The 17,051-nt window shown below is 37.5% G+C and overlaps 1 protein-coding gene across 1 annotated transcript; it reads left to right on the top strand.

Moving 5' to 3' along the window:
• The first annotated feature begins 1,520 nt into the window (after window positions 1-1,520).
• LOC103057162 (vomeronasal type-2 receptor 26-like) lies at window positions 1,521-9,486 on the top strand. Its single transcript, XM_088143994.1, has 4 exons — window positions 1,521-1,739; window positions 5,259-5,486; window positions 7,526-7,652; window positions 8,591-9,486. The coding sequence occupies exons 1-4, from the start codon at window positions 1,521-1,523 to the stop codon at window positions 9,484-9,486; spliced, it is 1,470 nt and encodes a 489-aa protein (XP_088000120.1).
• Window positions 9,487-17,051: the final 7,565 nt, after the last annotated feature.

Raw genomic sequence — 17,051 nt, 5'->3', positions numbered from 1 at the left:
GTTGGCTCTGGCATTTGCTGTAAAGGAAATCAATGAACGTTCCGGGATCTTGCCCAATGTTAGCCTTGGTTTCGACATTGCTAGTGACAATTCTGGGGAAAGCTCAACTTATCTTTTAGCAATGGAATTTCTCTCTACCAAAGACAGATTTATCCCTAACTACAAATGTGATATCCAGAACAATGCAATAGCTGTAATTGCAGGACCACAGAGAAAGACATGTCTCAAAATGGCGACTATCCTATACAACTATAAGTTTCCACAGGTGAGATATAAATATGGAACAAAATAGGAAAAGTTACTTAGTTATTAATTTATTCTCGATGGCATTTCATACAGTTATTTCAGATGTCATTTCAGAAAGTAGTATGGTAGAAATGAAGTACTGTAATTTCTTTGTTCTTCTGAAGATTTTTGGAATGTTTCACTAATATATTTATTTTAAGAAGGAATATTCCTCCTACTTCTTTCATCAGGTGTCCAATGCTTGGTTCTTTTCTGCCTTTTTCCCATTCTTCTTCCAATGTTGCTCCCCCCCCCACTTAAAAAAAACAACAAATGGTCCTCATGATTCTTTTTCTCAGAAGTATCCCAAATGCATGAAATCCTTGAGGCCAGAAGATGATCAGTTTATGAAATGGATGGAAATACCTATCACTACTGTCTTTTAATGCTCAACATACAGTACTAAGCTTCCAGATACATACTGTAAATCTGTTAATGAACAGTTTTTACCAATCTCACCTAATCCAGAAAATGGGGTTATACAGAGACTCCACATATTAAGCCAGAATGCAAATAAGCATGCACATATTGGAATTATTTCTTTGAAAAAATTTTTCATTTTTTCCCTCTAATATTTTCCTCCACTTATTTAGATCACATACGGATCACCTTCCTTGATGAATAATGAAGCAGTTACAGTTTTCTTCAATTGGATGTTCCCAAATGAGATTCATCAATTTAATGGAATACTATACTTACTGTTACATTTTGGATGGACATGGGTTGGGATAGTTTCTGTGAATAAGGACAATAAACAGAGGTTCATTCAAAATAGGCTTTCCATGTTTTCTGAGAGAGGAATCTGCTTTGACTTTATCGAATCTTTCCCCCAAATGATGCATGCTGATGAAGCTGCTAAGATGGTGGAAGAGGAAGATAAATTATATAATGTGATCATGAGGAGTACAGTCAGTGTAGTGATCTTGAATGGTGAAATCTGGACCATAATGACTTTCAGAGTAATGATCTATCTTTTTGATTCCGATGATATTCCAAAGCAAAGAAAAGCCAAAGTTTGGATCATGACAGCCCAGATGGAATTCACCTCCATTCTTATGCAAAGACAGCTGCCCATTGATTTTCTCCATGGTGCTCTTTCCTTCGCAATTCACTCAAAAGAGGTGACAGGATTCCAACAATTTATGCGGAAAAGAAACCCAAACTTAGAAAAAGAAGATGGTTTCATTAGGCATTTTTGGAAAGATGCATTTCAGTGCTCATTCTCCAGTGAGATGATGGACGGGAATGCTGAAAGGATCTGCACTGGAGAAGAGAAGCTGGAGACGCTTCCTAATTCTGTCTTTGAGACCACCATGAGTGGATTCAGTTACAGCATCTACAATGCGGTCTATGCTGTGGCACATGCTCTGAGGGCCATGCACTCCTCCAAACTCAGAGAGGATCAAACAATTCATGATAGGAGATGGAAGCTGTTGCTTCCATCTCCATGGCAGGTAATGCTGGGTAATGCAAAATTCAGGAAGGACATCATGACATGTCCCCTGTAGCAGAGTATAAATCAGGGAGAGAAGACTGCATCCTTAAACAAGCCAAATCATAGACAACCTTTAAAAAGACATTTTATTTCTGCATATAATATGAAATGTAATTTACATATAATTTTGAGTGCCACTTGGAAAAAATTGGTAATGTCATATAAAATACATACATACATATATACATACATACATACACATCCATGTTATGCTGCTCCAATGGTGTTACAAATGTTCAGGTCATCCATGTAATACTGGATAGAAGTTGGATAGAAGTTGAAAAGGAAAAAACTTTAAAAAGTATGGAAAGTCAAATATATATAAAAGATGAACATAAGGAACTATTTGAATATGAGGTGGAACTGGTATTCAGTGCATGATATGGTATTTGGCAGTTTTAAATGTAAAAATTTTAGAACAACCATGTAATTTAAGAGCATATTTGTTACCATCTGAACTCAAAATAATTTTCCTAAAGTAGCCATTGCTGGACAGATGGGCATTTTTCCTAAAAGAGAGTCAAGCCAAATACCAGGATTCCGTCTTTCCTCATCCATAATACAATGTTCTAGCTGCTACTGTATTCCACATCTCAGTAAAAACGTGAACAATTCCTTAAGGCTATTTAATACATGTATCTCCTAATTCTCAACTTTAGCTAAGTTGGTAAAAGAGATGACAACAAATCTTGTGAATATTTGAATAGGGTTCATTCAAAAAAGGAACAAATTTGCTTATAAACTGGTAGGAAGGAAATTTTCTATTTTGAAAAAAATGGAAAATCGTCAGTTGTCAATGTTTCTTAAAGGTAGCTCCTAGTTGGAAAGGAAGCAACCTTTTCTATGGTGGAGAAGTTTATTTGGTCTGTATTTCAGTTTACAATTCCTGGATTGCTCTATTTTTTTTTTTAATATTTTTTTATTTTTACAACAAACACAAAACATACATGAACAAACAAAAACATAGAAAGGCATAAAAAAAGCATCTTCCATTTTATACCGTGTGTCAACCAGTTACCAACTCGTTGGTGCCCCTTTCATAATCTTAAATTCTCATATCATCTATTCAAAATATACTTGTATACTTATCAATTAACAATTATTAATCATTCATAGCTAATCTATAGAATCATTTTTTACAAGAAATTTTAACTTTCAATAGGATTAGTAATACATTTTCATCTATCGATTATATGTGTATATATATATAATAATTAATATCAAATTTCTATTATAAAATTTCCTAATCCATTACATTACTATATTTTCTCAGTGTCATATAAAATTACTTATCTTCTTACTCTAATTTCAAATCTCAGTTTAACTCATCTCTGCACATTCCATAATTTTCAATAACTTCCTCCTGCATAAGTACTTTTTAATTTTTCCAATTCTTAAAAGTTACAGTTCTAACCAGTATCAGTTATAATATCAGTTACAGTTCTAACCGGGTTACAGTTCTAACCAGATTCTTCACTACATGTTTCAACAAAAATGTCTCTAGTTTAAAATCTATATGTTACTATATTCAACCATGTATAAATTTTAGTCTAATCTCTTGAAACATTTACAATCAAATACAATTTTTAACTATATATCTCAGATTTATACTTTATTCCAGCGCTTGCATAATTTTGAGTTCACCCTTTTCATTCAATATCCCAAAATATCTAGCTGTTTATTCCTTTTTCTATATTATTGGATAAGAGAAAGCAATAATAAATGTCCTTTCAAACATTCTGCTTTTGAAGCTTCTGTCAGTTCCATCATTGTTGTATTCCCCTCATTTTTTCTTTAAACATCTGAAGTAGTTTCTTTCAATATTGTTTTACTTCTTCTTTTTGTGCATTCTCTTAGTACGATTTTCCATTATAATCTTGTATAATCTTTTTCTCACCCTCAGTGCCAAGAACAAGTCTGTCCCTCTTCATTTATCAGTTGATTAACCCTTTTAATTCTCAGTTTATAGGCCTCACAATAATTCTGTTTAATGTTTCTGATTTCTTGTACTATTTCTTCCTTTTCCATTGATCCCGTTTTATGTTTAATTAAGTCCATTTTAGCTTTAATATCTTTTTTTATTTTTTTTTTGCGGGAATTTCTGCAGCTCTTCTTCCAGTTTTTTATAGTCATCCTCAATAGTTTAAAGATCTTTTTCTGCATTGTGTTTCTCGTATAATTTATTATCTTGATAAACCTTTATTGAGTCAAAGGATTCTTTATCTTTGTTCTTGCCAAAAATATAAAAAAAAAAAGCAAGAGGAGAAAAAAAAAAAAGAAGAGGAGGGAAAAGACTGAGTCTCTTTAAAAAAAATCCAACTGAGGGGGGAATGGAGAGCAAAGCAGAGCTTCTAGCAGAAAGAAGAGCTACTGCCACTAATCAGGGCTCTTGTGACTAGCTCAAACTTTCCATCTTGATATTTTCAAAATCGCTTTCAACTCCGCTTTCTTGTTTATAGTTACGGATGGCACCTGTATAAACATGCACATCCCACTATCTTTTTAGAAAGCACAGGGTCCTTGAGCATGCGTCACAATAGAAGAAAAAAAGCACTATGTCGAGCCTCTGGATGGCAGTGCAACTTTCTTTCATTTACTTTCTCTTAACTCCACTTTCCCCATTTCAAAATCAAAAAGTATAAATTTCTTATAACGATAAAGAAATCTTAGTCAAAAAAAAAGGCTTAAGATAAAGAGTTATTGAGTATTAAAAAGAAAAAGCCAATCCAGTTAAAAATATATTTTTTTAAGAGAAAAACATCTTGCCAATTCCACTAAAAAGGGAAAGTTGAAAAGAAAAAAAATTTCCCCCCCTTTTTTTATAAGGCTCAATCTCGCCGCTTAATCCACTTTTCTTCACTTTTAAAAATCTCTTTAAGTTACTTAAGGTGTTCTCTAAGAATAGTTGAATAGTAAAAGTCCATCTCACCCAGTTGACACCCCTCTCTTCCTTCTTCCTTTGGAGCTGTCCCGGCTTTCGCAGCCATTTTCGCTGCCTCTCCTCCGCCGGCTTCAAGAGCTTCTCCCGGGATCAATCTGGGACTTGCGGCGTCCCTGAGATCCGCGGGACGCGCCCTTTGCGATCGCCATCTCTACGGGACGGCTTAGGTCCATCGGGACCGTCCAGGGGAGGAGATATCGGCTGCGGTCCTGGGAGCCCAGGATCGCCCGCCGTATCGCCGCGACGCCAGCTCCGCCCTCCTGGATTGCTCTATTGAGCAGACCAATGTGGTCTGTGGGATTTCTTCTTTTCTGGATTTTGTGAACTTATCAAATGAAATGCATTGGTTAGTAATAGTGTAGAAATTGCATGTGACAGAGAACTTATTTCCCTTTCAGATTTAAAAGGTGTAGACTGATGCAAAATTTGACAGGTTAAATTTCACTGAGCATAGGCCAAACTGAGAATACATTGAAATTCCTCCATACTCTTCAAGGAATCCTGATAACTTTTCTGTTTCTTTCTTTCTCCATTCAGCTCCACCATTTTTTGCGGCAAGTGTCCTTCAACAACAGTGCTGGAGAACAGATTTCTTTTGGCCCCAGTGGGGAATTCCTAACTGGTTTTGATATTCTCAATTGGATCACATTCCCAAACAAGTCCTTTCTGAGAGTCCAAGTGGGAAAGATCGATCCCATGGCTGCCCCAGACAATCTTCTCACCATTTCTCAGAAGGATATCATTTGGTCCCACATGTTTAATCAGGTGTGTTTCATAGTTCACTTTTTGTGAAATCTTTAAGCCTTTGACAGTGTAAATGGGGTTAAAAAGAGTTGGATTAATCTATTAAGCAGCCTCAGACTAATCTTTCTTCTGGGTGAAATACAAACAGGACCTACTGTTTTCTTTAGTTCCACTACAAAGCTATGCCAATCTGCAGAATGTGTTTCTAAGTATAATAGTAAAATCATCATCATCACCATCTCAGGATTTATATATATTAGGAGATTTCTACACTGAAAACAAACCATACATCAAAACAGTATATATCTATTTGGAGTTTATTTTTTATTTAGCTCCCCTGAAATAAAGGAAAGAGGCATCAGAAATTACTCAGTTTTAGAATCTCTGTCTCCCTTTCTCTCTGGTAACCTAAGTGGAGCAGTTTCTAAAATAAACGCTATTCTTAACGTGATGGTATATTATCTATAAAAGCCCTTAAAACAAGGAAGCACTTTTTTTTTTTAAATAAACATAGACCAATCAATGTGGGAAGGGATATGTCAGGAAAAAAAAAGTTTTCTGACCTGTTCCCACATTTGTAAGGGAGAACTCTCTGATGCTAATTCATAAATTTATTTCATCTTAATAATTTCACAGAATCATACTCTCCTCCCCCCCTCCCCTGCCACAAGAAGGAACATTTTTAAGTGTGGTCGGAATGTCTAAAATGAATATATTTTGGAAAAAGGTGAGTGTGGTAATAAGCAGTATAATCTGCAAATCATTTGCACCAGAGAGGATTTTTTTTTTCTGTTCCAAGTCTATTTTAACAACTATGTCGTGAAAAATCTTAGATACCCAGTTATTAGCAGCCACTAATTCAGATGAATTCCATCATTTCACAAAACTTCAAATAAAGTATGGCATATGAATTTCATAGCATCTATGGAAAAATTAACACATGAAATACAATGTATGAAAAGATTTATCAACCCAACAATTATTTATATGTTGCATCAATTTGTACACTTTATTAGTAAATATATTTCATTAGTAAAGACAAATCCACCCTAAGCATTTTTCTTATTATTTAATCTGCATTTAATCTGTTGATTTCATGTTACTATGTTTGATAACTGCTATTATATAAAACTTTTTTTTTTAAAAAATAAAAATTGCAGAATTGGAAAACAGCATTTCAGAGCTCTAAAAGTAATGTATTTCAATGTTTACATGGATGAATGGAGCAAGCATTTCACAAAAGTTGTTATCTTTAGAGCTGCATTGAAAAGGGATCAGGATAAAATTGTCTGAGGGAGATTGCTTCTCAAAACACTATGTGGCATGGAACATTTTTGCATGCGTGATAACCAATACAGATATTAGACTGGATCAAAGAACAGGTCCTCCAGTGTATTTGCCTTCAGGAATCCATTCACTACAGTTAATCTGAATATTAAGTAGGGTAAATGCATCTTGAAAAAAAAGTCAGGTTGCTTTAATGAATAGCAGAGAGGTGCAGTGTTCACACTCACACTCATATGATACTGAAGAGACCACAGACTGTAGTTTCTGATATTTCCAGGTTTAAGTGTAGCATGACCCATATAGGATATATTCACCTTTGATAAACCTAACTAAGATGACCTCCAAATACTGCACAAAATACTGAGCTTGCCAACCAACACCATCACTGATTCTGTGTGAATTTCATCATGTTGAACTAAGTCTAGAAAGAATTCTAGTAAGAGTAGAATCCCACAAAATCCAATCACAACTTTCATTTAAATATATTTCCAACATATGACACTAGATGAAGTCCACATTTACTCATCCTTACATGGAAACCAAATTAAATCTGGATGTGTCCTATTTGTTGATGAAACGTCTTGGTATAACATGTGTGAGACAACTGTTAAAGGTTTCAGTGGTGAATCTAAAACCGAAAGAAATCTGGAAAATGTCTTGCTCAGTGTTTTATTTGCATACATTTAATGTACATATAGGTAAAGAAGAGGACAACCCCCAAATCTCATTTATTAATGTGAAAGAATTCTAAATATATATTTTTTTATTAACAGGCATTACCTCTTTCCATATGTAATGACAAATGTCACTTAGGCTATAACAAGATAAAACTAGAAGGGAAATTATCTTGCTGCTATGACTGTGCACTGTGCCCAGAAGGGAAGATTGCCAACCAAATGGGTAAGACAAGGAAAGTATGGATTATTTAATAAATATTACAGTGACTGACAATCTTGAGCTTTACATCATGCTATATAGTTCAGCAATGAAAAAATGATCTAATTGTTCATAGTTTAGTGTTGGAGATAGCAGATGACAAAGCCAATATGTTTACTGTAAATAGTCTTATCTTACTTCAGGATCATTAGATTCAGTTTGTTCCTTCTTATGTTTTCCTGGGGCGGGGGGAGGGGGGGAAGGAAGAGACAGAGACTAGGCAATGGTCAGATAAGAGGCAGATGAGCCCTCAGAAACAATGGGGTATGGCAACACCTCAGAAGGGGTCCTCCCTAGTATCTTAGACTGCAAAGGTGAGGGAGGAGAGATCTTGTTTCAGACTTGCAAGATTTTGTTAATGTAACTTTACAATAAAGATGGAGCTAGTGCTCTTGGGTGTGCTTCTTGTCTAAACTTATCTGGATTACCTCGCACTGCTGACCAAAAGAAGATTGCTCTTAATATCTGAAGCTACAATACATATTAATGGTAACAAAATGTCAATATCCACATGATGGCAGCACATTATAAATGTGTGTTGTCACAGATGTTTTCCAGAAGAAAAGGATTTTCTTTTATATATTTGCAAAGGAATCTCCAAAATATGACCATACTTTGTGATTACAATATTCAGCAGTTTTTGTGCACTGGAAGAAATGAAATGCAGAATCAAAGCTAGCTTATATTTCTAAAAAATAGGTTGAAATGATATGTTAATGACAGGAACATGAATTTGCCATTTTTAAGGAAAACAAATATATGAAAAATTAGAATAATTTATATGTCCAAAGTTACAGGTGAAATGAATCCCCGGATTTTAATGCATTAAGATTATGGTTAAGTCTTTATTCTTAAAATTAATAGTGTTTCTATGAACAGGTTTTGTTTCATTTTGTTTTTAGATTCAGAAGATTGTTTCTCATGTCCAGAGGACCAATATCCAAGCAAGGATCAGGGTAGTTGTCTTCAAAAAAATATAATTTACTTGTCTTTCCAAGATCCTTTGGGCATTTCCTTGGTAATAATTGCAGTCTCCTTTTCTTTCATCACAACTTTGGTACTGGGGATCTTCATTAAACAGCGAGACACCCCCATAGTCAAAGCCAACAATAGGAATCTCACATATACCCTTCTCATTGCTCTCCTCCTCTCCTTCCTTTGCAGTTTGCTCTTCATTGGGCAACCTGACCAAGTGAAATGTCTCATGCGACAAACTGCTTTTGGCATCATCTTCTCTGTAGCCATTTCATGCGTACTGGGGAAAACGACTATAGTTGTTCTTGCTTTCATGGCCCACAAGCCAGGCTCCAAAATGAGGAAATGGGTGGGGAAAGGGCTGGCCAACTCCATTGTTGTTTCTTGCTGCCTGGTTCAGGTCACAATTTGTGTTGTGTGGCTAGCAATTTCTCCACCATTCCCGGACTCTGACATCCATTCAATGGCTGAAGACATTGTCATGGAATGTAATGAAGGTTCAACCACTATGTTTTATACTGTCCTTGGATTTATGGGTTTCTTGACGACTACCAGTTTCACAGTGGCTTTCCTTGCTAGGAATTTACCTGACAGCTTCAATGAAGCCAAATTTATCACCTTCAGCATGTTGGTCTTTTGCAGTGTTTGGATGTCTTTTGTTCCAACTTATCTGAGCACCAAGGGGAAATACATGGTGGCGGTGGAGATCTTCTCCATTTTGGCTTCAGCAGCTGGATTACTGGGCTGCATCTTTTCCCCCAAATGCTACATCATTATTATAAGGCCTGATTTGAATAAAAAGGAGCAACTACTAAAGAAATAAAACTGAAAGTTTACCCGGAAGTTTGAATGAAGCCAAATACATTATTTTCAGCACGTCGGTCTTTAGCAGTGTTTGTCTTTCCTTAAATCCATTGTCTTCCTTAAATCCTTTCTTCAAATCCTGTTTGTCTCTCCTTAAATCAATAACAACGTATAATGTTTTTGGCTCATGTGTTGAACTGGTTCTCTTTATCTAATTTTATGACTTGTATGGAGAAGTGGTCACGTTTGGGTCATATTTATGCAGGAATATTGAAAATTCAAAATGGTTCACACACTTTTAAGCACCACTGTAAGCCATCAGCATGGGGAATAATGATTATCTGCTGCCCTAACACTGATTACATATTGAAATTATTGAATGCCTTTGTGTGTGTGTATGTGTGTGTTTGTATGTGCACACCTTCAATTCGGTGTTGTAGTTTTCTTGGCAAGGTTTTTCAGAAGTGGCTTGCCATTGCCTTCTTCCTAGGGCTGGGAGAGAGACTGGCCCACAGTCATCCAGCTGGCTTTGTGCTAAAGGTGGAAGTAGAACTCATAGCCTCCTCCTGGCTTTAGTCTTTCTTCCTAAGGCAATGTGTGTGCTTCCTATTTTAAAATCTAACATCAGTGGTCCTCTTTCAATTCTTCACAAAATCTGGAGACCTCATCATTGTTGCTATTATTTATCAGATCTTCATTCTTGCAGACCAACTGACTTTTCAAAGTCTTCCTTCTCATGACTTGCTTTATTATCAGGAGTAAGGAGATTTTTATTTTAAAAAGATAAGATTTTTCATATTCCTTCCCAATTGTCTAGTTTTAGTTATTTCTGTTTTCATGCACAGATGAATAGCCTTAGATATTCATTTGTCATTTGTTAATAATAGTAGTACTAGCAGTAGCATGAAAAGTCTTAGATGTTGACTGGTGCTGATATAAGGTAAGATGTCAATATTCATTATTCATCTCTGAAAAGTGACCTTTTTATGCGTAAAAGTAGATCTAAGTGCAAGTTACAGTATATACTAGAATTGTTGTATATTTTACTTCTGCTTTCCCCTCCCCAAATATTTTATTAATTAGTGTATGACAAAATAAACCTCAATGTTAAAACAATAACAACAACAATAACCTCCAGTGAGGCACTACCTTGATGTGGTTGTGGGGCTTGCATGCTTTGAGATAGTTGAGAGTTATGCTAGGGTTTCAACCATACTGGACAGGTCTCATTAGAGAAGCCAGACAATGTCTTTCCTACAAACAATATGGTGAGACATGATTTACAGAAACCCATACCGGATTGGTCATTGCCCTGGTCAGCAAGCACAGTGCTAGCTATTGGAGTTCCTGGAGATCTGGTGACAAGTGGCCTACAGTAATCAGGATTTTTGACTGAGCAACCAGGATCAGCAGCTGCAGGACTACTGGAAGAAAAGTTGTTTACCCATCACAAAAATATGAAGACTGTAAACAAAGAAATAATGATCAGCTATTATAAATCAATTACATTGAGAAGAGGATATCTGAAAAGAATGTATCATCTGTAAACAGCAACATCCAGAATCAGAAATAACAAAACAGAGGCTAGCAGATCAATGTCAATTTATAATACAAAATAAAGTGTTCACAGAAGTAGAATTTGAAGAGCTGCAAATGTTCAACAGGTTTGGATAGAGGGTTATATAGAGGTTAGACCAAACTGTCCTATAAGAAAGACCAAATGAAGAATAGAAAAGAGACATGGCAAGGCAAAGTATTACATGGGCAGTACACACACACACGCGCACACACACATACACACAAACATAAAACTTAGCATGCAAAGCAGATAACAACAAGGCCTGGCAAAGGCTAAGAGCAGGAAAGTTGAAGAAAGATACAGAGGGGCTAATTCTGGCTGCAGAACATCAAGCCTTAAGAACAAATTCATATAAAGGCAGAATTGAGAAGACAGCTTTTGTTGTTTAGTCGTTAAGTCGTGTCCGACTCTTCGTGACCCCATGAACCATATTGCGCCAGGCCTTCCGGTCCTTCACTGCCTCCCTGAGTTTGCTCAGTTTCATGCTCGTTGCTTCAGTGATGCTATCTAAGAGAAGACAGCAGCAGACTGCAAATTCTGCCTCTGCAAAGAAGCTGAAGAAACAGTGGACCACCTACTTAGCTAAGGCAAGAAGATCGTGCAGACTGATTACAAACAACGGCATGACAAACTAGCGACAATGGTGCATTGGGATATCTGCAAGAAATACCATGGCCTGCAAGCAAGAACTGATGCGACCACAAAACACACAAAGTAATAGAAAATGAAGAAGCCAAAGTGCTCTGGGAATTTAGAATTCAAACAGACGAGCACCTGCCACACAACAATCCAGACTTATGGTCAATTGATAAATAATAAATAAATAAATCTGACCAAATGAAATGTCTCATGTGACAGATTGCTTTCAGCACCATCTTCTCTGTAGCCATTTCAAGTGTACTGAGGAAAACGAGTATAGTTTTCTTGCTTTCAGGGGAGGGGAGGGGAGGGGAGGGGAGGGGAGGGGAGGGAAGGAGAAAGAGGAGGATTTGGCATGTTCCATTCAATAGTCAAGTTTAAGTGCATAGGCTTACAATGAAGAGGAACCTGTAGCTTTGTTATAGTTATCCTGATTCCTGTGTCTTTGAGGACATTGGCTTTGACAGTGGTGTCTCAAGCCTACCATGGCTGACAAACAAAAACTTCAAAAATAGATGTCTATGGACAAAAGAACTCAAATATATAGGTGTTTTATAGAAAAACTATGAACCCATTACAAAATAATTCCCACAACTGTTATGTATCAAATCTGAGCCCTTTTTATGCTGAAATGAAAGTTCAAATTATTATGCCTCTTTTCTTCCCACCTTGTGATACAAAGGACTAGACCTTTTCTCTTTTAAGTGGGATGTTCAGATCTGGAATCAGGCTGTTTACTTTTCACCTTGTGAGAACCAGCTGTCCCAAACACAGAGTAAAGTATGAACTGCTTAGCTTAAATTTTCCCAATCCTGGTGATGTAGGTTACATAGCTGTTACCCAAATCATGCAAAGCACTGTTGCAATATGCAGTGGTCCATAGGAGAACAGTACCTATAACTGGGAGAATATCTAGGAAAGGAAGCTCATAAGAATGCCCCTTCTCTGCTTGTTTGGTCAATGAGGTCTAATTATGTCATTTCCCACAGAAATACACACTGAATCTATACTTAAATATTAGAATCTATAGAAATCCTTTTTCAGTTATTTATTTGAGCTTCAATTAAGATTAAACATGTATGTTTGCACATATATCTAGAATGTTTAATTACAGCAAAGCTATGCATTTGCCATAAATCGATGTGGGTATTACCACATTATGTACAGATCATCATGGAGAAAGTGTATCTAGGTGGTTGCCTTGGAAAAGATACTCAAACGCTGTGATGTGTCTACACCTAGAAAGATCAGAATCATGCAAGCCATGGTATTCCCTCTGACACTCTATGGAAGCAAAAGTTGGACTTTGAAGAAGCAGGATAAGAAGAGTATTGACGTTTTTGAACTTTGGTGTTGGAGAAGACTCCTGAGAATACCATGGACAATCAAGAATATGTGTGCTGTTTCTGAGGGAGTAGGTAGAGAAAATTTCATCTCCTATATTCACTATTTTCTTATATTGAATTTGTGAACAATGTGGAGTGGAGCACTCACTCTCTCTCTTCCTCTTCACATCTGTAGCACCATCATCCCCATCCACCAAATTGTTTCTTTCATGATACAGAATAGAGGAGGAATCTCCTGGTGTCCTTCTGCCATCTCTATTCTGCTGCTGTTATGTATATAAAAGGGTTAAAGGTGGAATAACCAAAGGCCACTCCCTTTGGGACCCGTCCATTGTATTTACTCAAAATTGTTTTAGATGGTTGGGGCATTTAATATTGCATTATGTACCAGTTGAAGTTTCTGGATACTCTTCCATGGCAGCCCCATGTAGAGTGCATTATAGTCAGGAGGTAACATGTTCTCCTTTGGCCAGCTCACTATACCAGTAGGATATCTGATGACTAGCAGGGCATACATATGACATCCAATGCCATGGACATCTTATCCTGGTGCCTGGAGCTGTGTGGGTCTAGATGGGGAGCAACAGGATTCAGCTGAACCATGGCAAGACTGAATGGCTTTGGGATGCCATCTTTGGTCCTAGATGGGGTGCACTGCCCCAAATAGACCTGGTGTGGAACCTGGGTTCCTCTTGCACCCAGGACTCTTGCTCAAAAGGCAGGTGGCAGTTGTGGCTAGGAGGGCCGTTGCACAACTTCATATTGTGCACCAGTTGCACCTGTTCCTAGGGGCCAGTCCACAATCATACACGCCTAGCCAGTAGAGGGAATCCACAAAAAAGTGGTTAACAATCTCTGGGTCATCTTGTTCTTCTTCCTCTACAGGCCTGACAGAAGGGAAGGCAAGATGGCCTCCATGGGGAGGAAGGTTTCACACTAGCCTGCCACTCTACTGTTATCCCCCTCCTGCACCTAGCCACTGCCAATACCTCCAGTGTCTCATTGTCCTGGTTGGTCTCTCAGATGGAAAGTTGCCAGATGGAGAGTTGCCAAGGGGCAGCTCCCAGCCTCAGCCATCAGGGTCACACCACATCATAGCAGGCACAGGACCTCTGTCAGCAGCATGTAACTGCAATCCTTCAGCAATGCCGACTGGCCATAAGCAAAGCCCAGTCCTCCACTGCTGCCAGCTGCTGGCCAAACAAAAACAAAAACAAAACAAAAAACACTGCCCAGCTGGCCCAGCATGCAGCCTAGGCCTCCTAACCATCCCTCCAACAGAACCACCAATTAACCACCACCAAAGAAAAACATCCATAGAGGGAGAGATGGCAGTAGACAAGAGCACAGAGGGGCCATCTCCAAAACCACCTCCAGGCCCACAGGTGCAACTAGCATGGCCAGGGTAACAAGCGTGGCCCACCCTCAGGCCTGCTTCTCCAGGAATAGAGCCCAAAGTGCCAAACCATGTCCAAATCAAGTCCAACCTCAATCCAGGTAAATGCCATTCAAAGAGTCCTTTGCCATGCAACCATATAACTACAAGGACAGTTTTTCTGTGAGTCCTGCTGTCTCCTCCATCTCACTGGAAAATGTTTTTGTAGTACCAATTAAATTCCACATTAAATAGGAAGGAGTAGTCTGAATGATGGGTCCACTCTTTCCATTCCCACATCATTGAATGAGAGGCCTTGTTGGAGGGCTATAAAATATCAATTGTGGGTAAGTTGATTGGTTTGACAAGATGGAGGCTCATGTCAGTCACCAAGCTGGAAAGAAATTTATGGCCCAGATCATGTGACTATAAGGATATGTATTAAAAAAAAAAAATGAAATGAGTGAAAAGAACCAAGCAGCATGTTACTTTGCCATAAAAAGGGTTGAAAAATATGGCTCTCCCAGGTTTTAGAACTTTCTATTCTCAAATTTATTGACTTTGTAAATGTAGCCCAAATCAAAACTTGTCCCCAAGGATATTTGTTTATTATTTGCTTATTTACCAGGCATTACACTCTGCTCCCATCCCAAAGGACTCTGAGCAGCTTACAGACCTGCTCCTGTTACGAAGGTTCAAAGCTAATGTCATAAGATAATTCAATGGCAAATACAAAAATCCAAGTGTTTAAAGACCTCTCCAAACAATAACTAATGGGAGGTGGGAGCCTATGACATCATGGGTCCACATCTCTTTGGCTCTTTGGCAAAGTCATGTTTTAATGTACTTCCTAGAATCCAGCCAGTGTAAGTTGGGTAGTTCTATTGTTCCAAAGAATTCCATCTTTACAGCTACAGAACTAGCAAAATGTTTCTTGTTTGGCATTTGTTCATTGGGATTTCCTTTTTCTTTTTCTCTAGCTCCTATACTGTTTTCAGTTATGAGCCTTTTTCCACCGAGCCCATAAATATCATCATTCTATTTTCTACTCAAAGTCTCCAAGGAGTTTCACTGAACGTCCATTGATTTCCTCTGTAATTGTAATGCAGCTTCTTCTCAATTCCTTGAGGAATTCCAAGGGACAATGCAAACATACAGCTCAAGACTGAAAGGTGCTATTAAGTGTGGGACCAGAGAGCTAGAGATGTAGCCATCTGCTCTTTGGGAGAGCATATACTGTATATGCAGCCTATTCTAATTAGTGAGAGTTTTTTCTTAGGTTTCATTGTTGCAGACCAAACCGGTTCATATGTGGTGATGTCTGTTTTCTCAAAGAAGATGTTATATTTCATGGCAATGATGGCAGTGTTGCTTCTAGGGGTTACATGCCTTATTCCTGCTAATACAGGATGTGCTATGGGGAAACCTCACCTTATTAAGCACAAGTATTTTCTGTCAGGGGATTTCATACTCGCTGGTATACTATCTCAGTTCTACATGACATCTGACCCAGTGGGTTTCACAAGGCATCCATCTGAAGAACTGGTTGATGAGCTCATGTAAAGACTTTGTCTTCCTAATTGTAGCATATCTCAAACCAGGCATCGTTCTCTAACATGATGCCTGGACTGAGTTAATGACTGTTATTACTTGCCACACAAATTATTTCTCCTGCTTCTTGCTGGTTAGTTCCTTCATTCTTAGGCTAATATAGATTGATTCCCACAGATATTTCTTACCTGGCAAATAAATAATAAACACACATACCATACACACCCACACACAGTTATGACAAATCTCTCCCCAGTGTTTTTGTTCAATTTCCATATTGAGCTTTTCTCATTTACTTACTGTGGAATGATTCATCAATGCTATACTATCGAATCACTGTTTGTAGCTAACTGAATGTCAACATTTAATGGTTCAGTCGTTTCTCTGAATATTAGGGAACAATGGTGCTGTGTAGCACTTGGAAATTGTTTCTAAACATCTGCTTCAGCATCCATGGAGATGTAGGGCCTGTATGACCTAATGAAACAGCTACAACTTTTCCTAGGATAAGGAAGCTCTCTGTAGGTCTATCATGATCCCAGAAAAAGAGTAACATACATCATTTGTCCTCAGGCATGCTTCAAAACTCATTCTCCCTCCCCCTCCCAAAAAAACCCCACCCAAGTGGAAGATGGAAGAACTAAAGACTAGAAGTAAGTCTAAGAATTAAAGGTAGATCATAATATTATTCATGTTCCTTTAAGCAATTCATCTGTTTCCTACTGAAAACTGTTTATAATGAATGAAAGGAATCATAACAGCTATCCTAGATCCACTGAAAAAAAAATTTTTTTTAATGTTTTCCCCAAGAAAACTACAATTACTATACAAGAATCTGATCAGACTTCATATTCTTCCATTAGAACATTGTACATTTGGTGGTCATGTAATTTACACATTATTCATATGATTCAGTAAATCTGTAGATATGGAAAAAGTTTCTGAATGCTACTGCATTTACATGAGTTCCAGCAAAGTACTATACAATCTATTTTTTTTCTGTATAGTGTTTAGCCGAATTATAAATAAAATATATGTAATGTCACATTAAGAGAAGAAATATGATTTGGAATATACCTCTGATTGCAGGTTTT

The sequence above is a fragment of the Python bivittatus genome, unplaced genomic scaffold (assembly GCF_059951505.1).
Source record: "Python bivittatus isolate LINGU-HERP-01145 unplaced genomic scaffold, Pbiv_v1 ctg000430_np1212, whole genome shotgun sequence".
NCBI classification, from domain to species: Eukaryota; Metazoa; Chordata; class Lepidosauria; order Squamata; family Pythonidae; genus Python; species Python bivittatus.
This window is presented reverse-complemented; position numbering and strand designations above follow the sequence as displayed.

Bases quoted from the DNA above. Each gene is read 5' to 3' on its own strand.
- LOC103057162 (XM_088143994.1), top strand. From the start codon at position 1,521: ATGGACGGGAATGCTGAAAGGATCTGCACTGGAGAAGAGAAGCTGGAG. The intron at 1,740-5,258 runs GTAATGCTGGGT...TTCTCCATTCAG, and splicing joins TGCTTCCATCTCCATGGCAG to CTCCACCATTTTTTGCGGCA. The intron at 7,653-8,590 runs GTAAGACAAGGA...TTTTGTTTTTAG, and splicing joins GAAGATTGCCAACCAAATGG to ATTCAGAAGATTGTTTCTCA.